General features: G+C 41.7%; 1 protein-coding gene across 1 annotated transcript; it reads right to left on the bottom strand.

Annotated features, from left to right (window-relative positions):
* Nucleotides 1-508: 508 nt before the first annotated feature.
* Nucleotides 509-25,333, bottom strand: LOC139449843 (vesicle-associated membrane protein 7-like). The gene is made up of 9 exons (XM_071231399.1): nt 25,257-25,333; nt 21,732-21,882; nt 21,165-21,222; nt 20,004-20,053; nt 18,072-18,159; nt 13,710-13,797; nt 12,884-12,951; nt 5,280-5,372; nt 509-4,115 (listed from the first exon to the last, which is right to left on the bottom strand). Exons 2-9 carry the CDS (start codon nt 21,875-21,877, stop codon nt 4,050-4,052), a joined length of 657 nt encoding a protein of 218 aa, XP_071087500.1. The 5' UTR covers nt 21,878-21,882; nt 25,257-25,333; the 3' UTR covers nt 509-4,049.
* Nucleotides 25,334-25,689: the final 356 nt, after the last annotated feature.

Genomic DNA, 25,689 nt, shown 5'->3' with positions numbered 1-25,689 from the left:
ACAGGAGTGAAGTTTACACATTACAAACAGAATCGTAGAATTTGGCGTGGACATACCAAAACCAGGGTGTCAGAACCTTGTTACAGAGCCTTACTGTCTGGCTGACTTCATCAGTATATAGATACAATCAATGCCTTTTGTTTTGCCACTTAACAAATACCTCTGCACACAAAGATGCTTCAAGTATGTAACTGACCAAGATACCGTACAATACACTTGATAATGTTAGTAACTTGGGTTTATTGCTACTTTAATGTTTGTATACATGTATTTGTTTTCTTAATGCCCCACTCAGCAATATTTCAGCTGTATGATGGTGGTCTCTAAATAAGTCTGGACCAGATAATTCGGTGATGAACATCATGAGCATCGATCTACGCCATTGAGATGCATCAACAAAATCACCCAAACCAACTACCCAAACCTGTTTGTTTTTTCTTGCTTGTTGTTTCAACGCCACACTCAGCAATATTCCAGCTGTATGACAAAAGTCTGTAAATAAACCAGACAAATCCAGTGATCGCATCGATCTATGCAATTGTGATACGATGACATGCATCAACCAAGTCAATGAGCCAGACGAGCACATCCTGTTACTTACGCCAAACATAGTCACCTTTTAAGGCAAGCATGGGTTGCTGAAGACCTATTTTAACCTGGATCTTTATGGGTTCCCCTATCTGTTCTGATGCTATCAACAAGTAATTTGAGGGTGACAACCCCCTTTTAGTTAGAATGCCAGATGCCAACTGATCCCTTTAGTCAACTCTTATAACAAGCATACATTGGTACATAGCAGATTCTGAGGCGGCCAAGGGGCGTAACTGTACTAACAATTATGGAGCCTGTAATCACTTGGTTTTCTGTGTCTGCATCTGATACCATTTATAGAACAAATATAACACATACAGATGTTTACTCTTATCTTAATAAAGATTTCTTACTTTTTGCACATATTGGGAAACTGTCAACATCCATTAAAAAAGGGGATGAAATTCCTAACTACTTGTAAATAAAATGCTGAGTAAATGTAAATGCTGAGTTAGACACAGGACCCTCTACTCTGAAGACTTGTGAGAATTTTGGAGAACAAACCATTTTCTTCCAAAGTTTAGTTATTTTAGTCATTTGAACAACATGAGGTGTGGACAAGCTGAATTTAAGTCCAGTTGTTATCCTTGATCCAGATTTCATTGGCTAGATTACTTGTTTATAACTGAAACTGCTGAACTAACCATATTCACATATGAAATATTCACTATTGCAACTTGAGAGTGAATGATTCATTGAGTTGGGATATAAAGCTGCTTTAAAAAGAATCTGTATTGTCACAGTGTGTTGGAGTGAGTGAGTGAGTATGGTTTTACGCCGCTTTTAGCAATATTCCAGCAATATCACGGCGGGGGACACCAGAAATGGGCTTCACACATTGTACCCATGTCGGGAATCGAACCCGGGTCTTCGGCGTGACGAGCGAACGCTTTAACCACTAGGCTCCCCGACCGCCCCACAGTATGTTGGAAGTAACACCAATTATGGAACTTTAGTGAGAACTACATACACAGATATGGTACTGACAGAAAAAGAATCATAATTCATGAAAATTTTGGTCTCAAACGCATGATCATTGGAATCTGAGATAACTAAAGGGTGCAACTCTGCATAGCGAATTGCGATGCTTTAGTTGACTGGGCCATCCATGCCCCAATATCATACTTAGAGCAGGGCTCTGTTCCACACACTAAGTGTATTGTTAAGGTGATAGTAACTCCTATACCATAACATAGACACACGAATGTCATTGCACTATGATTGCTCAGTGGAATGGGGTCCAGACCAATCATTATTATTTCATTGATGAACCTACACCAAATTTAACAAGGTGAATGAAAACAATTATGAAACTTAGATTGCTGATTTTGAAAAGTCTTGTCCTTGGCATATCATATCAACACTAACAACATTTCATATATAAAAAGGAACTTGAAAGAAGTAAAATTGTTCTTATCTCATTACACTTCACAATCAGACCATTAATAAATTATTGTGAATGGCAACAACACTAAAGATGAACCTTACTCCAGTTAGTGTGTAAGATGGGTTCAAAAACGCTCTTAGCATGACATTAGTTTTATCCTTGTCAGCTTAATGTGATAGAAAAGCCACAAAACATGCTGCCCCACTCACAGGACATGAAGCATGAAGCACATGTGGAGAGATGAACAAACATGTACATAGCAGGCCTCCATCTTAACTCCTTCCAGTGAGCCAGTTAGCTTCTGCTGATATTGTTTCAGGGGCCATTTGTGATCAAAACATTGCAGGACTACTTATCAAAATATTTTCTTTAAAATAATATGGCAGTCATGCACTTTATTTACATGTTATTGAAAATGAAAATGAAAAAGTAGTATTCAATTAAGCACAGAGCAGATTTTCTAAGAAGTCCAGATCTTTTTATAACGTCACAATCATGGCAGTCTATGTTGCAAATATGACAACTCCAGTTGCAAGCATGACTGATTGAAGTCCAACTCTGAATTTTTCCCTCCTCACCAAAATGATTACAATGATTTTCTTCTAAGCTCAAGTAAGAATTCTTGTAAATGCTTATCTTGACAAGATGATTATTGTTAATATTCACCATGACTACGGTACACTGGGGCTGGGGCTCGGTATTTGTACCAGAATACACAGGAAAACACATTTTTGCCTTATGTTTTACACCCAAAAAATAAATGTTCACTGGACAAGCTGGATGTCCTAAAAAATGTTGTTTAACAAAAATGGTCAGTTACTCCTCTAAAGCAGAAACCAAATTTGTTTCGTCTTTAAATAAAATCACCGCAGCATATGAAATGGTTGGTCAAGGTGGAATTAAACGCCACCTTGGTCAAACATTAACTTATTACTGAATCTGAACTCAATTGCCAGAAATATATAGGCATGTGTTATTTGTCTACAGTAAACAAACTACAGCTAAGGCGCCATTCCACACAGCAATCCTAGCACTATGACAATTGGAAGTCTGTCTTCAAGCATGGGAATGTCAATAGTCATGGACTCCAGATTGCTCTGAGAAATGAAACCCAGGTATAATATTAATATTTACAATAGTGGAAACATATGAAACAACATGGAATATATGTACATCATATAAAGCACTATATATTTAACAAAGGAACTTAATAACATAGCACAGTTTACACTGAAAAATACAAACTAACTTGATCCAATTCAACAAACACTTTTTCTGTTCAGCTTGAATGACCAAAATAGCTACTGTCTATCTTATAAATTTGTTGATTTTGCCGCGGGTGAAAAATTGAAAAGTTTTCTCTGTTAACATTCTGACAGATTGTCTGGTACACTTTGTGTGCAGGATTGTATTGATAAAAGAATTTTACTGAAAAGCCTGAGGTAACTCACAATATACCTCAACACTGACCTACAACACCTGCAATGCTACTTTATTTCCAGTGAAGGTAATCATAACATATGGGTTATGACATAGTTCCTTTGCTTTTCCACTCACTTTGGGCATGATGACATAGAATTTGTCAACTGTAACTCCTTGATTCTCATTTAAGGCAGCTCTTATGACAAGGATGGCGTACTGTGGCCCTATTCTGCCCAAGATCCCCACAGTAGACCATCAGTGGATACAAAGTTAGTTTTGTCTCCATCAAAAGTTGATCTTTCCTGGTGTAAGCTGTCACGCTTAGTGCCAAATTCAAATCCTTGTCACTTTGTGGAAGAAGTATTCTATCCTCAGTCTATGTCCCACAATGTCAGAAAACTTATAATACCTAAAACTTGATAATTTTGAAATGCATCAAGAAGCAGCACACTGCAGCATGACTAACAGCCATTGTTAATAACACTGGAGAGAGGGCCATATTAACAGTGATAACTGCTGGAGTTCTCATTCTATCCCATGTAGATGTACAGATTTGTTGCAAACACAGTGTGCAAATAAACATACAAACTCCTGCTTGAACTTGAAAGGGAGGGGACATAATTCTGTCCTTGTTAAGCAAGTGAGAATTTTACTTTGTGCAGTTGGGCCAGCTTAGGCCTCCACACGACGCTGACACGATGAAGTATATGATCACCTGAAAATGAAATATTCTCTTATAATGCACATTAGTACAAACATGTTACCACTGCAAGGTTCAAAACATAATAAGTCAGCTGGTTTGAGGCTAGTAATAATCAAGGACTGGCGATGCTTCCTTGTTGATTGGATAAGAGGCGGTCGGGTAGTCTTTTGGTTAAAGCGTTCGCTCGTCACGTCGAAGACACAGGTTCGAATTCCGACATGGGTACAATGTGTGATGCCCATTTCTGGTGTCCCCCGCCGATATATTGCAGGAATATTGCTAAAAGCGGCGTAAATCCATACTCGCTCACTCCTTGTGGATAAAACACTTTCACCATAAGGCAGAGTACAGATGTTTTCGGTGGACAAATGAAAAGAAAAGTTAACTTTTAGCCCACTGCTGATTTTAACACACTCCATAACCAGTTGTTCTCAATCAATTCATATCATCACATCATTTTGTTCTGATGTTATTTAAAACCACACTCAGCAATATTCCAGCTCCCTGTTAACAATCAAATCTGGACCAGACAATACAGTGATTGATATTATGAGCAAAGAGTGGTGTACAATGGTGTGTGTGTCTCTGCGTGTACTATTACGGGCAAATGCCAATTTTATAGTGCTAGCTCACTGAGATACCATGCCACAGTATAACATGAATACCCCACCCTCAGACACAGTATGCCGACTCCGGGCCAACCAGTCCTTGTTTTTGTCCCTTAATGCCTAGCGACAGGCAGGGTGACAACAAGTTCCATCTCTTAAGGTCTTTTGGTATAACGTGGCCAGGGATCAAACCCACGACCTTCCTCTCTCCGGGCAGACCCTGTTTCCACTATACAGCGGAGACGGTCTCTCACAAAAAATCAGCCAATGATGCCAATGGTTGATAACATGAACCATAAAATAAGTGTATAATGAAACATAATCAACCAGTTGATATCATTAGCACCGAATTCTGATCAAAATCACTGCCTGAGTCAAGAAAAAATACGCTCACCTAGTTTGAGTCCAATAACATCAAAATCTACAGCAAAAGGATGATTACAGCATGTTTTGACAAGTAGGCTCAAACATTTTCGGCACAGACTAAGGATCTTATCTACATGTCTGTAATATTCTGTCCATACTATATTACATGATGAGTGGAATAAAAACTTGTTAATACACTTACTATCACAACAGCAGCTATTATTACTGTTATTTTCACATTTTTCCACCACAGGGATCGGGCCAAGTTTCGACTTGACTTCTTGAAAGACACAGCCTGGAATGCCAACACAATTCACTGTTAACTGTAACATGTATAGGAACAGCTTTACCTGATTTTAGACACACAACCAATCCAACATTTATCATATATGATGCCCACTACAAGCAAATTTCAGCCATGTGAAGTAGTGTTGCCTCGTTTTGGCGCTCCTCTATATAGCTCTAACTCGGTTATAGAGCGCGGTAAAGCATGGCTCCCAAAATTTCCTAACATTTTTAATAAACTCAAGTTTTCCAATGACACGATGTTTTCTCCAATCTCAGAAAACATTATCAGCTGACCACCGCGATCACGAAACACCGGAAATACCAGTCAACAAATCCGAACAGAAGTACGCAATTTAATCCTATTATTATAATATCTGGAAATAACAAAATTGTTCATTGTTTATCTGGACTAATGATTGCAATTTATTTTATTAATCATAATCGAAATTTTATTCAATAATTATAATAATGTTTACAGTCATTTCGGTGAAATCGTATGCGAAGTGATTTACAGCAACCACAGTCAGATTACCACTATTGACGCCTTCACACGAACTTTAGTTGCAAAAGAATGGATACACATATCAAATGCCGTACCATGACTCATGAGTCATATTTGAGGCAGTTGGACTATTTAATGTCAACATAACATAGATGCACCTGTAGGTGTACAGATCATAACCATGCAGCCTAATTATTCTAATCAAAAATCTGATTTGTTTTTTTAAATGACCATGGATGACTACAGTACTGAATATTTTCTTTGAGGAAAATATCAAAAGTAGACAGTTTATAAACCCCCAAAATACAATAAACAATTTCACTAAATTTATAGTATAAACTATAAATTTCATGCACCAAAAACACATCTGTGTGAAAGTATACCATTGCTTCAGACGTTTAGGGACCAACCAGGTGAGATATGGGGATGGGGGTAGGGTGGAGGTGGTGAAAGACAGAGGAGGATATGGGGGCAGCTATTTCCGGAAAGCGGATAATTTTAGTAAAATCTAAATATTTTTTACATTTGTATACTTATCCTGCATTACTCCGTATTGCATTTACTGCTGTCTTTGACAGAGTGACGAACTGTGTGAGATCCAGCTGCTGAAGAAAGTTGTCCCAACCAGCTCAGGAGGCAGCGCCCTCTCACAGTCGGCACGTGACCCGGAAGTCATGACGTCACACAAAAACACATAACTGCTTTAAACATAACATCTGAAACTTCGTGGGGAGGTAGCGTAGCGAAAGGGAGGGCACTTAGACTTCGTAATGCAGGATAAGTATACAAATGTAAAAAATATTTAGATTTTACTAAATTTTTTAACTTATCCTGCATTACTCCGTATTGCATCTTTATCAGACGGCATGGCCGGTGGGCATACCTGCAGATGTGAACCATATTAAACCCTCGTCAAGGTCCGATGAATCCGCACCGCATACAAGTGATGACCGGAACATCTACGACCATTCCTGTCTTCAGGAAACAAGAGTCGATGCAAAAACGAAACGCCCGAATAGGTAACCGAAATACAATGAGGCGTGTTGCCAAAATATATAACTTACCGAAGAGCGAAAGCGAAACGCAGTAGATCCCCTCTAATCTGAGGCGATAAACACCAGAGAGTTCGACGGGCCCCGCTCGGGGAATCGAAGAATCAGCGGCGTCGGCGGCAAAATCTACGACCAATCCCAAGAGCGAATGCGAAACGCAGGATAGCCCTCTAGGCTGGAGGCAAGGAACACCGGTGAGGTCGACGGGCACCGCTCAGGTATCAGAGAAGCAGCGGCGTTGGCGTCGGCGCCGGTGTCCACATCTACTACCATTCCTGTCGTCAGGAAATGAGAGTTGATGCAAAAAGTAAAACCCGGATAGGTGACAGCAATAGAATGAGTCGGGTAACCCAAAACTAAAACTGACCTAAGAGCGAATGCGGAACGCAAGAGATCCGTCTCGGCTGGGGTGATAAACACCAGAGAGGTCGACGGGCCCCGCTCAGGGTATCGGAGAATCAGTCGCGTCGGAGATAGATGACCTGTTGGGCTACAACCAGGGACCAAAACTGTGAACGCCGGCGACAACTTTCAAGGCTACATCACGGAAGTAGTGGTTGGTGAAGGCGGTGTCCGATCGCCACGAACAGGCTTCCCTGAACGACTGGATGGAACAGTATACCGTGAAGAACCAGTGTAAATACGATCGCCCTGATCTCATTTTATTTCAGGTGATAGCCTTTGGGGGGAGGGTCCAATCCGGCGGCTCATAAGCTTTAAGGATGACCGTCCGGAGCCACAGGGAAAAGTATTCCGGCTGACCAACGACTGCGACGAAGGGGAGACCGGCAGAAAAAGGTGTTTCCTAGACTTGCGGCAGTCTTTAGATCGTAGAATAACCTTCAGTGCCCTTACTGGGCATAATGACGCTCATCCTCATCCTCGGCACCCACACTGGACGAGGGGGGAGGGGACAAGGAATGATCTATCAGGCTGTCCTGGGAGTTGAGTCTTTACGCTGACGTCCCAGTACGGTCCATGATGAACGGCGCCCTGGGTACCGCATTCGAACCGGGCACGGGAGACGTCGAGGGCGTGCTGTACATGGACTCGAGCGGCAGTAGTCAAAACCAGTAGAAACACCCGTCTTCTACTTAAGGTCGTAGAAGGAAGACGAGGGGAGTGGTTCGAAGGGCGTTGAAGACCACATTCAGATCCAACGCAGGCGGTCCGAACTTGGCCTTCAGGTCTTCAAGACTGAACGAGCGCAGCCAGGCCCGTAGGTCGGGAATTTTCGTCTTTCTCCGATCGTCCGGGATGGCCAGAACGGAGTAGATGGCGACCAGGTGTGTGGGGGTGGTAAGCCCTTCAACCGACGGGTGCTACGCAAGTACAGAAGGAACTGATCCAGGATCTGCGGTGACGCTGTCATCGGATCCTGGTGTTTGTCAGAACAAAATGCCTGGAACAAGCATCATTTATCAGCATACAGTCCCCCTGTAGATGGACGGTGGGCTGAAGCAATAGCCTTGGTCGCTCTAGCCGAATAGCCCTTGGCTTTCTGCAGGTGTGTCAGGCGTGCAGACGATAACATGCGGGTATGAGGGTGTGGCAACAGACCGTGTGGATGGAGCAGAAGGTTGGAACACACCGGAAGTTCCAGGGGTTGTCTCTGGGTATGTTTCGAAGGTCGATAACCCAACTTCTGGCTGACCAATAAGGCGAGACCAAAGTCAATGGCAGGGGTCGAGTGGCCTGGATCTCTGAAGAACCATGGGAGGGAGAACCGGAGTCGGAAAAGCGTACACGCGTAATCCTTCTCAGGAACGATGGAAGGCTTCGACTGCCACAGCGGTCGTATCCGGCACAGGTGGAATGGAAGACGACAGCTGGCCACATTCAGATATGAGGCAAACAGATCTATGGTTGGGGTGTCGACCGTTTGACATATTCTGGCCCGAGGCGCCGGAGAGCGTGAGGCGTCGGAGAGCTTGAGGCGCCTGGAACGCCGAAGATGGTGATTCTCGGGGGCGCCGGTCGAGTTTGTAGCGCCGGGAGAGGGGCGAGTACTCTGGGTCCGCAAACACCACACTACGGTGACGTCGTCAGTGGACACGATCAACAGGGCGTGACCGAGAAAGCACTGTCAGCAAGCGACGTCCTGGATAAGCCTTTATCTCGAGGCTGTTGCTGTGCCAATGGTGTTGATCTCTGGATCACAGGTGGTCACAATGTGGGCTGGTGTGGGCCACTAGCCACTGACAAGGTGGCAGGGGAGGTAGTCAGCAACAGGGGTCTGCGATTGCGTACCGTCGGTACGATTCGGAAAAAGGTGTGATCGCCTGCGAGCCAACCTCAAGTAGACGAAGTAAACCAGCTTCACAATTGACCGCCGGGGCATCGACGTAACCGGGTAGTAGGAAGTCGAGGCAATATGGCCATTGCACGAAGTAATTAGATCGTTTTCATCCCTGAAGCGGCGTATAAGTACTCCTGTTCTTATATCGAGGTGACGATGGAGGACGACAACACGATACGAGGCAGGTATGCAACAGGGGTCAGTGGGACGGCCGAGGGACTTTAAGTATCAAATCGACACTGTGTCCGGTAGTCAAGGCGGAAGATAGGAAGGTGTCGTAGTCGAAAAGATCAAACCGGACGAAGGAAGGCGATCTTTTCCATCCCTTGAACGCCTATAGGCGCTATCGTTCTTACAGCGAAGGGTTGATGAAACAAGGTTCCTCGTGACAGCCGTGTTGGTAGAGGAGGTCTATTGTTTCCAACATCCGCGCATGGATGGACTGCGACAGGCGCCTGGTTGAGTGGTAGCACCAAGCGTACAGGTAGACATGGAAACCAATCTGTAGAAATACATGGCACCCCTTGCCATGGTAAGTTGACCTAATTCCGGTCGGAGTTGTTGACAGTCCGTGTACTTGACACGTGACATGTAAATCACACTGCGCAGTAGCCGAGAAAACCGCCTTGGAGTCGGAACTGAGGTGCAAACTCCACACACAGACAATCCTCAATGAACTGCGTGAGAGACGATCAAGTGGTGTACCCGAGTTTTGCGATAAAACACGGAACCCCATGGGCGTCGTGGAAAACCCGGTGAGCGCCGAGGAAGAGTCTCTTTCAGGAACGCTGGCGCTAGGGTAGGGTAGAACAGCGTTGGTGTCGGCGATGTCGACGAAGTAAACTCTTTGTAAGTGGATGTCGTCGTCGAATCTGATACAGACGCTGTTCACATGACGCTCTGATTCGATGGAAACCCGCAGGTCATCTCTCCGGAATCATAGCGCTTTAAACGACGGGATTATGGATAACGTCTCAGTGGGCAAGTTGAATCAGACCAACTGTCTATTGGTTGAAAAGATTCCACCCAGGAACGAAGTAGAACGATAGTCACGATCCCGAAGACCGACGGGAGAGTAGCGACAGGAGCGGCGACAGTTGTTTCACCATGCTTCTCCGTGTGACGAGTTATGAGACGGCAGCAAGAGAAGAGGGCAGTGGCGCCGGGGAGGCGATTGCCGATGGTGCCCCTTAAGCCGCAGTAGAAGATCGGATAGTCGGCTCGTTGATCTGAGCTTGATAAAGCTTGTTGATCTGGGCGCCGGAGGTCATCTTAGGCGCCGGATATATCATAGGCGCTTCTTCCGTAACTCTTGAGGCGCCGGAGTAGTCAGAGGCGCCAGAGACATTAGAGGCGTCGAAGATCATGAGATCAAAGACCTTAGAGGCGCCGGGAGCGCCGAAGACATCAGAGGATGCGGAGGCGCCGGAGCGCGGAGACATCAGAGTCGCCGGGAATGCACGAGGCGCCGAGACATCAGTGGCGCCGGAGGCGCCGGGAGCGCCGGGAGCGCCAGAGGCGCCAGAGCGGGAGCGCCGGGACATCAGAGGCGCCGAGACATCAGAGGCGCCGGAGGCGCCGGGAGCGCACGAGGCGCCGAGACATCAGAGGCGCCGGAGGCGCCGGGAGCGCACGAGGCGCCGAGACATCGGAGGCGCCGGGAGCGCCGAGACATCAGAGGCGCCGGAGGCGCCGGGAGCGCACGAGGCGCCGAGACATCGGAGGCGCCGGGAGCGCCGGAGGCGCCGAGACATCAGAGGCGCCGGAGGCGCCGGGAGCGCACGAGGCGCCGAGACATCAGAGGCGCCGGAGGCGCCGGGAGCGCACGAGGCGCCGAGACATCGGAGGCGCCGGGAGCGCCGGAGGCGCCGAGACATCAGAGGCGCCGGAGGCGCCGGGAGCGCACGAGGCGCCGAGACATCAGAGGCGCCGGAGGCGCCGGGAGCGCACGAGGCGCCGAGACATCGGAGGCGCCGGGAGCGCACGAGGCGCCGAGACATCAGAGGCGCCGGGAGCGCACAAGGCGCCGAGACATCGGAGGCGCCGGGAGCGCCGGGAGCGCCGGGAGCGCCGGGAGCGCAGGGACATCAGAGGCGCCGGAGGCGCCGGGGGCGCCGGAGACATCAGCGTTGATGTGGTGGTGTTGGAGACCGTGAACGGTCGTATGTCGTGCCAGGGGAGGCAGACTCTACGTTGGGAGCGCTGGAGCCGCCGGTGGAGTAGGAGACCGTGAACGGTCGTATGTCGTGCCATGGGAGGCAGACTCTACGTTGGGAGCCGCCGTTGGTGCTGGGAGCACTGCGAAGCTCCGCTGAGCGCTGCTGCCGTCAACGTAGGTGGGGGTCGACGAGCACGTTGAGCGAGGTGTGTCCTGGATACTCGCATGAGCTGAAGGATCACAGCGACGAATGACTGCAACATCGGCACTGCCTTGTGAAAGTACAGGGCGTCGTACAATCACGGCAGAAAGGGGCGGCCCCGACCAGATTTGTTCCCGCGGCAACAAGTGCAGCGAGGCAGAAAATCTGGAATTTAAGCAAAACATAACTATGTGGCAAAGCCACAAAGTGCGGGAAGCATAATGTGATTCAGAAACTTTGTATTTCAATGAAGTTTATGAGATCAAACAATGACGCTAAAAGGTAGCGAAAAAGCATAGCTTTAAGCAAACACATAACCATGTGGCCAATTACAAAGTATGGGAAGCATAATGTGATTCAGAAACTTTGTATTTCAATGAAGTTTATGAGATCAAACAATGACGCTAAAAGGTAGCGAAAAAGCATAGCTTTAAGCAAACACATAACCATGTGCAAACACGTAACCATGTGGCAAAACCACAGAGTACGGGAGACATAATGTAACTCAAAAACTTCGTATTATATTGAAGTTTATGAGAAGAAACAATTACGCTGAGAGGTAGCGAAAAGGCAAGGCTTTAAGCACACCAAAACAACATACATAAATGTAATGTATTACCCAAGCCAAAGAGAGAATTCAAAACGCAGAACACGACATTACGTGGCCACGTGGTGAATGGCCAAAATGGCGGGAAAGAAAACAAAATGGCGGGAACAACATTGCGCCCGTAAATTACTGTGACGTGAGCCACAGACGAGCGATAAACGTTACAATTTACGAATGGGAAGACCCTAAGGTCACGGCCCATAACAGGTAACAATGTAGCAGCATATAATGAATGTAGAAACACGCAAAATATAAAAAAACAAATAATAAGCTTTAATTTCCACAAGGGATACACAGTACGTCCGTCCGTGGAGGTGACAAAGCAGTTATGTGTTTTTGTGTGACGTCATGACTTCCGGGTCACGTGCCGACTGTGAGAGGGCGCTGCCTCCTGAGCTGGTTGGGACAACTTTCTTCAGCAGCTGGATCTCACACAGTTCGTCACTCTGTCAAAGACAGCAGTAAATGCAATACGGAGTAATGCAGGATAAGTTAAAAAATGAAATATTTTATGTAGTACATATTTCATTTCATGTAAATATCTTCCGGTATGAGAGGTTTCCAGATATCTGGGGTCCTGATAAGAACGGTTCCTCTGTACAACCTGTGAAAAAAAAGATTTTCCCCAGGATGTTTTGGAACAGGTTATTTTTATTACAAATCCCACCCCACATCAAAATGTTGAGTAGCTGTCTTACATTGGTACTGAGATCGTCTGTCTTGTCCACCAACAGCTCCAGTCGCTCCCCTCGGTCTGCTATTGCATCTGAATGGTTCAGGAATATACAAATTCATGTGAGCTTCAAATAAATAAATTGATACAAAATTAACACATGTTCTCATGTGGACAGGGATCATATTGTGAAGATATTTCTGGATTGTTATAAAAACCATATACCCTGGTAATGAGAAAATTTATGGCCTCATCCAACATGTAAATCTCTTTGGTCATGCAATTTCACATGTAAAAATCATAATCAGAACTGTATTTTGGACCAAAAAATAAATGCATTAGAAAGCTAATGACATAATTCATTCAACTTTTTATTTTTTCAAAGGTTCAAAGCTTACTTATAATCATGATACTAATGATGTCAAATTAATGATAAAAATATTTTGCGTAAATTTTGTGTGTGCGAATGGTGACGCTAGATGATTATCCTTGAAGGGTTGTTTTTCCCTTGGGCTGACTAAACAGTGCAAGTTAGAGTCATTCTTGTCAACAACACATCTCCATTTCCTATAAGGAACACAGAGTTGCGCCCCTTTAAACAGATTTCCCTTCACTTATCCAATATTCAGTCTGAAATCAATACTAATTTATACAAATCTGCCAAAAATAATTCACTAGTTTCATACTAGCACAGTAACTCCCATGTCTAATCCAGGATTAGTGAGTGGACGAGTGTTGAATAACACCACAGTCAGCAATAGTCCATCAAACTTAAAAAGAAAAGAGATTAATGTTATTGTATTTCATCCATGTGAAGCATAATCACAATAACGAAAAAGTGTCTTTCTTACCAATATTCCGGACCATTATTCCTTTCAACTCGTCAACTTGATCCTGAACCTTGGTGAGATGGTCTGGTCTGTCCTCACTGAAGTAACGCTGGATACAAAAATACACACTAACTCACACAATACACTACAGAGATAATGAGCAGAATTCTTGGTCACAATACACAACAGAAACATTGATGTACTCTCTCAAGTCACTCAATACACAACAGATAGCTACACACTCAAGTCACTCAATAAACAACAGATAGAGAGCTACACACTCAAGTCACTCAATACACAACAGATAGAGAGCTACAAACCCAGTCACACATACACAACAGACACATAGAGGTACACTCTCAAGTCACTCAATACACAACAGATGGAGAGCTACACACTCAGTCACACATACACAACAGACACATAGAGGTACACTCTCAAGTCACTCAATACACAACAGATAGAGAGCTACACACTCAGTCACACATACACAACAGACACATAGAGGTACACTCTCAAGTCCCTCAATACACAACAGATAGAGAGCTACACACTCAAGTCACTCAATACACAACAGATAGAGAGCTACAAACCCAGTCACACATACACAACAGACACATAGAGGTACACTCTCAAGTCACTCAATACACAACAGATGGAGAGCTACACACTCAGTCACACATACACAACAGACACATAGAGGTACACTCTCAAGTCACTCAATACACAACAGATAGAGAGCTACACACTCAAGTCACTCATACACAACAGCCACATAGAGGTACACTCTCAAGTCACTCAATACACAACAGATAGAGAGCTACACACTCAGCCACACATACACAACAGCCACATAGAGGTACACTCTCAAGTCACTCAATACACAACAGATAGAGAGCTACACACTCAAGTCACTCAATACACAACAGATAGAGAGCTACACACTCAAGTCACTCAATACACAACAGATAGAGAGCTACACACTCAAGTCCCTCAATACACAACAGATAGAGAGCTACGAACCCAGTCACACATACACAACAGACACATAGAGGTACACTCTCAAGTCACTCAATACACAACAGATGGAGAGCTACACACTCAGCAACACATACACAACAGAGACATAGAGGTACACTCTCAAGTCACTCAATACTAGGGCTGCAATGATACAGGAAGGTCACGATACGATACACATCCCTATATTCTGGTCACGATATGATACGTATCTCGATAGGCAATGATAAAAAACAAGACTTAATGCATGTGAAGATTGAACCTTTCATGATTTTGGAACAGTCAAAATTATTTTATAATAACAAGACTACTGAAGTTGTTCAACTTCAAAGTGGGACTTTCTCTAACTTTCCTTCAAAACAATTCAAAGTTCAAACACCAGAAAATAATTAATGTACTCCACCAGTGATACAACTTCAAAGAATTTTGATGCAATGGTCGAAGAAATTGTATCTGAAATGATTGTTTTATCAGGAATAACATATTCCAATATCGTGTTACCTTAGTTGCAGCTTTTACTATATATATTTAAAATCATAAGAACCACAAGTCTAGCATTTTGGTACTGGTGATTGCTGTTGCAGGATATTTTTAAGTATGGACCAATTTGACCAGTCACCCTAGAGATTTCCTATGCTACATGTATTTTGATTGCCACAAATATGACTTTTAACGAGTCAAAGTATGGCATTTTTAATATATGTATCCATTCTCTAGCAACTAAAGTTCGTTTCAATGCGTCAAAAGCGGTAATCTGACTGTGGTTGCAGTATCACTTCACACATGATTTCACATAACTTAATGAAAACAATATTAAATGAAATTTTGAATAAAATTAATAAAATATATTACAAACTTAAGTCCAGATATACAATGAACGTGTTTCAATAACAAGATAGTATAATAATGGTATTGAATTGCGTACTTCAGTTCGGATTTGCTGACTGGTATTTTCGGTGTTATGTGCTTGCGGTGATCAGCTGATAATGTTTTTTGAGATGGGGAAAAACATCTGTCGGTGTAAAACCTGAGCTTATTAAAAATTTCAATTCATTTTTTTGGAGCCATGCATTACTGTGCACTATAACCAAGTTAGCGGTTTATTAAAAGGCACAATAGTTCGCTATTGTGCCTTTTGATAAACCCCAGGAAACGCTGTACTTTAGATTTGCGTTCTGTATCATGGTGTATCGATAAATGGGCCCATGTTTATCATATATCGTATCGTGTGTCAAGTATCGCCATGCATTGGAATATTGGTGTATCGTTTCCCCCCTTACTCAATACACAACAGATGGAGAGCTACACACTCAGCCACACATACACAACAGAGACAAAGAGGTACACTCTCAAGTCACTCAATACACAACAGATAGAGAGCTACACACTCAAGTCACTCAATACACAACAGAGACGTAGAGTCACTCACTATAGCTGCAGTCTCAGTCACTCAATACACAACAGATATATATAGCTGCAGTCTCAGTCACTCAATACACAACAGATATATATAGCTGCAGTCTCAGTCTCACATTACACAACAATATTTAGAGCTTCACTCTCAGCAATACAGAGCTATGCTCTCAGTCACACAATACAAACACAGATATAAATATGTAGATCACATCATCAAATTAACCTCTGATTACATATAAAAATTGATAATTAACCCTTGAAAACTTGTGAATTATGATATTAAATGGCTTTGTTTCATATCTTACTGATCTTATATAGTTTGTAACAAACAAAACAGACAGAGTTGTCTCCCTTACATCACTTTGCAAATGTCAACTTTCTTTAATGTCTTTCCATAAGGATGGCCTGATACAAAATCAGGCCCAAACCACATTAGTCAATCATCCATTACCCACAAATAGACTATTGTGGGTGAAACTGCATTATCAGTGATTCGAGAATGGAGTGAGATCTGCTTGCCAAATCGAATGTGCGAGATGGGCCCATTTTTTAAACTAAACACACTTGTTGTAGAGAATTTGTGCAACTGAAAATAAATAATGTGAAAAAAACGTATTACAAACTGACCTTCTGATGATTAGCATGTAAACTTCAAAAATTGTTCCCTGAAACGTTTGAGGTCATCAGACATAGGCTTGTCTAATGTCAGTGTTCAATTCAAGTTTACACCTATTTCCCTGTTCATATTTCCCACGACTTTTTTTACTACAATAGAACAGCTTTTTCCAATATAACACATCAATGTTATATCAGAAAAAGGTGTGCTATTGCCACTTGAAATTTAAATTGAAGTTAGTTTCTTGCTTTGTAACTATTTTGGCAAAACTCAAAAAATAGTGATCAGCTTGTGACGCTATTAAAATTTCAGGGACATTGTGTAAGCTATACCTGTCGTGGAGATAACATCACACTTAATTTTCAAAGACATTTCCCATCCATATACTATATGATATAGCAAAACAAGAATTATATTTGTTGCTAATTTGTCCATGCAACAAATTACAAATATGGAACCACGAAGCTCAATGATTTACAAAATGTGGGGCCTTCCTGTTGCTATTACTAGGGCAAAAAAAAAAGTGGGCCCACGTTAAGAAATTGACTATCAATCCAAAAAATAAAAAGCCTTAAAGGCTTGGCTATATACAAATGCGAGTTTTGATCACCACACATGACGAGAAAATAACATCTTATTAATTGATTATCAGCACTAAACAAACCGGAGAGACTGTGCAAATCACACTCAACACACAACAACTATACTGACTTTCATAAACATGGACCCTCCTGCACCCATCTCTATTCAGGAAAAAATAAAGTGGTTCAACAAGTTTTCAATTTCATTGTTTTCAATTTTGCGCAAGTTATGATGAAAATAAAACATATTTAAACATTTGCTTAAAACTTCTGTTTATCTCAGGGACAAAATGGTGAATGATTATTTTGATCAATGTCAGTGTGCAACATGACTGAAGCCATTTTTTAGCAAATATGGAAACAACGGAGACAGCTCCAGGCTGTGTTAAAATATGGGACTTATGATCACCTAAACGCTAAGATCGCTTTGAGGAACAGGTCCCAGGACTTTATAGTGAATCAATTTGAATCACTGATTCAATACTGTGGTGTTGCTTAATGTTCAAGTATAGGAGTTACAACTGTTTTAGCACTAAGATCACTTTGTGGAACGGGGCTCTTGCTTGGATTTCATTTTTTCGGATGGTTACCAAGTACTGGTCATACCCAGTGACCATGATTTTGGCAGGCATAAGGCACAAAACTTCGAATTGCGTTCGACCTCTGGACCATCGATGCCCCCCAAGACTGCATAAACAGCAACACTGAAACACTGAAACTCTCAATAAACTCTACGTATTCATATTGTCTCACCATCTGGGATGCTATGACTCTGGAAAACTCGCTGTTCATGGCGTAAGGTAAGGCTGTCTGAGCTCGAACCCCATACTGAGAATGAAATCTGTAGAAACACAAAACATACAAGTTTCAGACAGGCTTCATTACTAAAAGACTTCATAGAGAGTGTTTGATTAATAGACACATTTCTTAAACAAGGACAAATGTTACGAGATTTAGGGGTCCCCAGATTAAAAGAATCTGTAAAGTCAAAGTCTAACTTGTGTTGACACTCTAGTTTTATCCGATATTTGAATAAATTGACTAAAATAAGACATACTTTTTTCAAGTATGAGACCAGATATTCAGTATCTTTCAATCCTTTTCAACAGAGTTTATGCCCTATGAAACAAAATTCTGCAAATCACTGCAAACTAAGTATCACGATACATATCATATGATAAACAAATTATCGTGATACATATGATATCGGGAGATAGTAGTATTGTGCCATCCTTAGTAATCAAGGATTTCTAAATGTGCTCTTCAAGCACCAGTCAAGCATCTTCACTGATCTTAACTGTGACTTAGGGCTTTGTCATGATCTGACTACATTTCACACCAAACAGGTCAATCCAAAAAGTATTTTAACACACCAAGGATCTTAGAACATATAACAAAGAAAATATAAGATTTGAACTGAGACCTTTTATTTTTTTAAAAGTGGGTTTACAAAAATGTTGGCCAAAATTTCATTTGGAAGGTGGTCAAACTTTCCATGTCAAGATATTACAGATTAACTATAGAAATGTGAAAGAAGCGGGTGTTCTTTATCTTATTTTGAGTAGTATACAGTAGGAGCTGTTTTTGATTTTTGAAACGATTAGGAATGTTTAATGACACTAATCATGTTACTTGAAATAAATAATCTGGAAAACATACTAAAATGTCTTTCAGAAGATAATTTGAAATAATTCAAAGGCATGGAGAACTAGAACATGCTCACATGTACTCTTATCATGCTTATTGACAGATCAAGATTAACCATAGCAATATGAGTGAGTTAATTGGGTTTAACGTTACTTGTGTAAGTATTCTAGTTACATCACAGCCTGTCAGCTTGATGTGGGTGAAAAACCCGAAGTGATCCAGGTCTCAGACATTTACATCTTTGGTGAAACCCACAAGCATGGGTATGGTGCTGACAAACCTAGAAACATCATTGGGGTGAAATGGGATTCAAACCCACACTCACAGGTTTCTGGTGTGGACTAGGGACGCAACTCTGAACAGCGAATTGCGGCGCCTTAGGGACTGACCCACCTGTGCCCCAACTATAGCAGCATGAACGATTAGGGTGTCCATGACTTCTTTTGAACAGCTAATTTTAATCACAAATCATTTGGTTCCAATGAAAAAGAAGTTAATACTTGGAGCCCTGGCTTACTTGTGATGAGTCTCTCCTATCACTCCTGCGAGGACATGCTGACATTAGGATACATTGCATACATAGGAGTTATTGACCTGCTACCCATCAATAAAACTACTTGTCACATGTGTAGGTGCCTCTGAGTCATACCACGAGATGATAACCATATGGCACGTATCAGTAACAGGACCAATAACAGGAAACATGAACAGGTTTTACAGGAAGAAAAATATTGCATCCCATATACATAAAAGCTGAAAATGGAGGCAAACAGTTTGCATAGTCTCATGGGATGCCCAAAAATATGTCTGTTTGAATCATTTAACCAATATTGCCATTAAGTTTCCTGCACATGTCTGATTTCTCTGTTCAACACTTTTGCTTCAAATAAGAAAATCCCCTAACATTTTTTTGGCATCAAAAATCAAAACCACCAAAATGTGCAATACAATTCTTATTAACAAAAATCTTTCAGCATATTATTGAAACCTAATAGAAGACACTTCAAGAGGAACCTAATAAAAAATTAATAAACATACCGTTTCTTGATTTCATTAAGAAACAGAAATGCCCTTGATCTTTCAAAATCCTGAAATCCAGAAAACAATGAATTATGCTATGTAAATTGTGAATATGTTGATGACTTCCTCAACAACTTGAATACATTCATTTTTTAAATAACAAAATACCAGTACAACAGCTATTTCGTTTCTTTGAATACTTAAATGTCCTCCATCCCATGTTGTGTGTTTGTTGTTTAATGCCAGCTCAGCAATATTACAGCTAAATGATGGCATCGGTAAATAATCTGGACCAAAGGTGAGGTGAAATGCATGTTTAAGGTCACGTCCAAGATTATGTGTGTGTGTGTGTGTGTGTGTGTGTGTGTGTGTGTGTGTGTGTGTGTGTGTGTGTGTGTGTGTGTGTGTGTGTGTGTGTGTGTGTGTGTGAGATAGTATTAGTCCGGATCAATGCCGATATAATAGTTCTAGACCACTTTCATGCCATGCCGCAGTTTAACATGAATACACCACTCAGACACGGTATACTGTCTCCAAGCCAACCAGTCCTTGTTTCATCACCTTAATGTCGAGTGCCAGGCAGGGTAACAAGCAGCACCATCTTTTATGGTATGACACGGCCGGGGATAGTACCCTGACCTTCCGATCTCCAGGCTGACACTCTACCACTAGACCACAGAGGCGGTCTCTAAGCCAGACAATCCAGTGATTGATTTTATGAGCCCTGCCATCAATCAAATTATTGAGCATGACCATCAGATCCAATTCACTTCCTACGATCAGCAAACAGGTTGCTGGGGACTAGTTCTGACCAGAAATGCCCCCTGGGGTATGCGATGAAATGCATCAACCAAATCAGCGAGTCTGACCACCCGATCCTGTTAGTCACCTCTTACGACCAAGCATAGTTACCTCTGAGGACAAGCATGGGATGCTGAAGACCTATTCTAACCCGGATCAGCATGCCATGAACTTGACATGCATCTCACATAAGGGACATACAGGAATTACTTAATATTTTAACATTTAATGAATAAACAGCATGGGAGTGATACACAATAGAGAATACCAACATGCTACTATTGGCAGCCATCTGTCTTTGCTGTATCTAATGCATATATACATAAACATGAAAAAAGTATAAGTTTGGCCTGAATATTATTAGAGATTGGAACTCACATCATCAGTGATGCACAAATACACCAGCCTATCATCTATGACGTAGTGGAACAGGTAGCTGAAACAAACAACGCCTAATGTTATTGCTTTACAGATGTGACATGCATTTCATGATAATGCTAATGTCAGAATAAGGCAATGGGCAGGATTATGCATCAGCTGCTGTATAGGATATACAGATACATGCTGATATACAATGGAATGCTCGAATAGGGATTTATCAATGCTTCAAAACAAAGTGCCCGTGTTTTTTTTCGTTATGTTTTTTGTTTGTTGTTTTAAGACGCACTCAGCAATATTCCAGCTCTATGACGGTGGTCTGTAAATAATCGAGTTTGGACCAGACAATCCAGTGATCGACATCATGAGCATCGATCCAGGCAATTGGGATCGATGACATGCATCAACCAAGTCAGCGAGCCTGACCACCCGATCCTGTTAGTCGCCTCTTACGACAAGCATAGCCCTTGGTGGAAAAACTGGCAATTATAATATTCTTTCAAAATTGAGAACATACTGATGAACTGTTTTCTTAGATAAAAACTAAAAGTGAGAAGCCAACAGTACCTTCCATGAGAGTAGGTGAGCTTGGAGGTCTCTGGTGTTATTTTGGCAAGAATTTGGTCTGTGACTTCTGAGAAGTTGCCAGCACAGCTAGCATATTTAGCCAGGACTGTGGTGCCGCGCGCTATCACTGCATACAGCAACGGCATCTTTGCTAAAACAGAAGAGTGAATTGCTTTAAGCAATGTTAGAAATTGGCACAAGTACTATAGCCTTGCCATATTGTCCAATTGTTTAGGTATCATAAGGACTATTTGGTCTTTGAAAGGCATTTAGAAGTGATACACAAAAGGAAGAGAATATATGGATGTCAACTTCTTTATTATGTGGAACAGAACGTTTCAGAGTATATGCTTACTCCTTCATCAGGTGAATGAAGGAGTAAGCATATACTCCGAAACGTGTCTCTCATAATAAAGAAGTTGACATCCATATATTCTCTTCCTTAGTAGAAATTTGCCCTTTCTGAGGGTTTTGCTATATGTTATCATTATAAGGACTTGCGGACTAAAATTGTTAGTTTCTGATAGGGCTGCAACAATACAGAAAGGTCAGGATACGATATGTATCTCGATATTCTGGTCACGATACACGACGATTAAACAAAGAGCACTCCAATATTCCAGCATTTATTAAATTTCAAGGCTTCAAGCATATCCGGATTAGACCTTTCATGATTTTGGAACAGTCAAAATTATTTTACAATAACAGCTTCAAAATGGAACTTTCTCTCACTTTCCGTCAAAACATGTCAAATTTCAAAACAGAATGAAACTTCAAAGTTAAAAAAACAGAAAATAATCAATACACTTTGCACTACTTTATATGCAACTATATATATATTTAAAATCATAAGAAGCATAGGCGTAACAGTTTCGTACAGGTGATTGCTATTGCAGGATATTTTTACGTATGGTACAATTTGACCAGTCACTGAAGAGTATTCCCGCACTACATGTATTTCGATTGCGAAAACGTTATGTTGACATACAATAGTCAAGTTGCCACAAATATACACAGTGAATAAAATTTATAAAATATATTACAAACATAAGTCCAGATATAATACATTGGACACGTTTTTATAACCAGATAGTATAATAATAGGATTGAATTGCGTACTTGAGTCGTATTTATTGAATGGTATTTCCTGTGTTCCCTGCTCGCTCTGATAATGTTTTTTTTGAGATTGGGAAAAACATCGTGTTAGTGAAGAAACTTGAGCTTATCAAAATGTAAGTAGATTTTGGGAGCCATGCGTTACCGCACTGTATAAAAGAGTTAGCGCTATAGCGAGAGAACATTGTACTATGATGTGCATTCCATATCGTGGCGTATCGATAAATAGACAAACGTGTATCGTATCGTTGGTCAAGTATCGCAATGCATCAGAATATCGGTGTATCGTTTCAACCTTAGTTTCCGATGATGCTTTAAGATGCTGAAGAGTACCATATTCGCCGTAATAAGCGCAATGGGCACTCAGAAAGGTAACAAAGCAGTGCGAGTATAAAAATGATAAATAAGTTCAACTTATATTCAAGATCAAGAGGTTTTCGATAATAGTTATTTGTCAATTATATTCCCTTCCAATGCATTTGTTTTCTGAAAGAGGAAACGGTAAGTATTATACACTTGAAAACAGAGACGGTGGTGTACATTATTGGTCTTGAGAGTGGGGTGCTTATACTTACTTACAGATTGGTCTAGAAGTTGGTTGAGGGGCTCTTATTGTAGCAGGGGCTTATTAATATGATAAATTTAATATTTCATTTATGTCACAATTTCTCAAAATTATATGGGAGGAAATCCAAGATGAAGTGAATCAGGATAAGGCATTTTCAACATGAGTGAAACCTGCTCGCTGACAAATCTAGAATCAGGTTCAAAGTTGATATTTCACCAGTCTGGACTGATGTATGTCATAAAGAATAGAAAAGATGTTTTGGATACAATTACATGAATAATGATCTGGGCACATGATTCTTTAACTAAATTTGTCAATAAGGTATAAAACTAGGATGCTCCTGAATTAGGGTTGGTTGGTTAACTGGAACCACAATATCTTTTCATACACTTTCACATTCAAAACCTTGTAAGTCTACATGCCCAAATTTTGCTTTTGTTTTCAGAAGAGTTTACTGTCACAGTATGGACCCTTATTACCTGAGTTTCCCTTTGAGTGAGTGAGTGAGTGAGTGAGTATGGTTTTACACAGCTTTTAGCAATATTCCAGCAATATCATGGCGGGGGACACCAGAAATGGGCTTCACACATTGTACCCATGTCAGGAATCGAACCTGGGTCTTTGGCGTGACAAGCGAACGCTTTAACCACTAGGCTACCCGACCTCCCTCCTGTGTTTAATAGATCAAACACGGCTCAGGCTTCAGACTGCTTACTTTTAGTCATTGCATATGAACATACAGTAAAGTGGTCCCACTAGGGTTTGATGCCAGTCTGTACCAGGAAATGCCCAGCTGAGGACAGTCTGCACCTTCAGCCAGGTGGAGTAAGTACATTGACAGCCAGAATGTAAAGTAAAGATGCAGGTAACAAGTTCAGACTTCTATAGACTCAAACAAACTTCAAAGAATCTTGAGTAAATGTGTGCGTAACCATTGTTTTACACAGCATTTAGCAGTATTACAGCCATATCAATTATACGCTGAAGGTGTCGATGTCATGTAGAGTTCTAATCAGGGTTAGAAATTGGAACTAGTCCCGTAGTCCTTGTCAAACTGTCCAATAGTCAAGGTATCATAAGGACTAGAAGAAATTTGCCCTTTTTAAGAGTTTTGCTATATGGTATCATTATAAGGACTAGTGGGCTAAAAATGTTAGTTTCTACCACTACTGTATCCAAAGTTATGTTAAATGAATGTGCGAAAAGTCAGTTATACATCTAATAAAGAACCTGTGAAGATCCAGGGTAGAATAGATCTTCAGTAACCCATGCCTGCCGTAAATGGCAACTATGCTTGATGTAAACGGCGACTAACGTGATCGGGTGGTCAGGCACGCTGACTTGTTCATTCTTGTCATCGTATCCCAGTTGTGCGGATCAATGCTCATGCTGTCAATCACTGGATTGTCTGATCCAGGCTTGATAATTTACAGATCGCCTCATATAGCTGGAATATTGCTGAGTGCAGGGTTAAACAACAAACAAATAAACATCGAATAAAGCGCAATTAAAGTGATGTCAGCATTGTCCCACAGATTGATTAAAAAAACACACTCATTAAAGTACGAGTAGAGAATTTGTCTGTACTGTCATAAGTATGGAGGCATCACACAATGATCATTATCAATATTCATTCGAACCAAAAACAAGCTGTTTCAGTCTGTCAGTGAGCAGGTGAGTGGGTTGGTTCGTCTGGCTTGTAAAATATGTTTCGTTGATCACTGACAAGGGAGAGCACTTACCATTTCTTCTTACAAAGCCATGTCAGTTAAATAAATGATAGCCTGTGTTATTCGTTCGAATGAGAAAGGCTAGATAAAGGTTACTTCCTCAAAACTCACTTTGTATGTATTTTCGCGCACCTTCGATGTCTCGGTCTTCTCTGTATTTACATGGAAGTGACGACAGAAGCACCTGACCAGTGACTGCATTCGCGCGAATGTTTCTGTTCAAAGAAGTACGTTCTTGTGCCGCAACCACCGAAAACAAAATCTACTCTAGGTGATTTCTCACTCTAGATGAAATTCTTTCTTTTTTTTAAAAAATGGACCTGAGTGGTACTTAATTCGCGTGAAACAATTACCGATGTTGTAAATATATATTCACTGAGAATTATTTCATCAGAATAAATTTAAGGTAATCACTTCCTCCTCGATACCTGAAATAGAATCACGAAATATCGAGACGATTAATTAACGAGTATAGCCGCCCGAGTGCTAATGCTTGTAAAGTGTACATATATTAAGATATATAAGATATATATCATGTACAACC

The sequence above is a fragment of the Haliotis cracherodii genome, unplaced genomic scaffold, assembly GCF_022045235.1.
Source record: "Haliotis cracherodii isolate W230 unplaced genomic scaffold, xgHalCrac1.p SCAF_8, whole genome shotgun sequence".
NCBI classification, from domain to species: domain Eukaryota; kingdom Metazoa; phylum Mollusca; class Gastropoda; order Lepetellida; family Haliotidae; genus Haliotis; species Haliotis cracherodii.
This window is presented reverse-complemented; position numbering and strand designations above follow the sequence as displayed.

Coding starts and splice junctions, on each gene's coding strand:
- LOC139449843 (XM_071231399.1), bottom strand. CDS start 21,877: ATGCCGTTGCTGTATGCAGTGATAGCGCGCGGCACCACAGTCCTGGCT. Junction 21,223..21,731: donor CTCACCTACTCTCATGGAAG/GTACTGTTGGCT, acceptor TGTTTGTTTCAG/CTACCTGTTCCACTACGTCA. Junction 12,952..13,709: donor AATAATGGTCCGGAATATTG/GTAAGAAAGACA, acceptor TGAACCATTCAG/ATGCAATAGCAGACCGAGGG.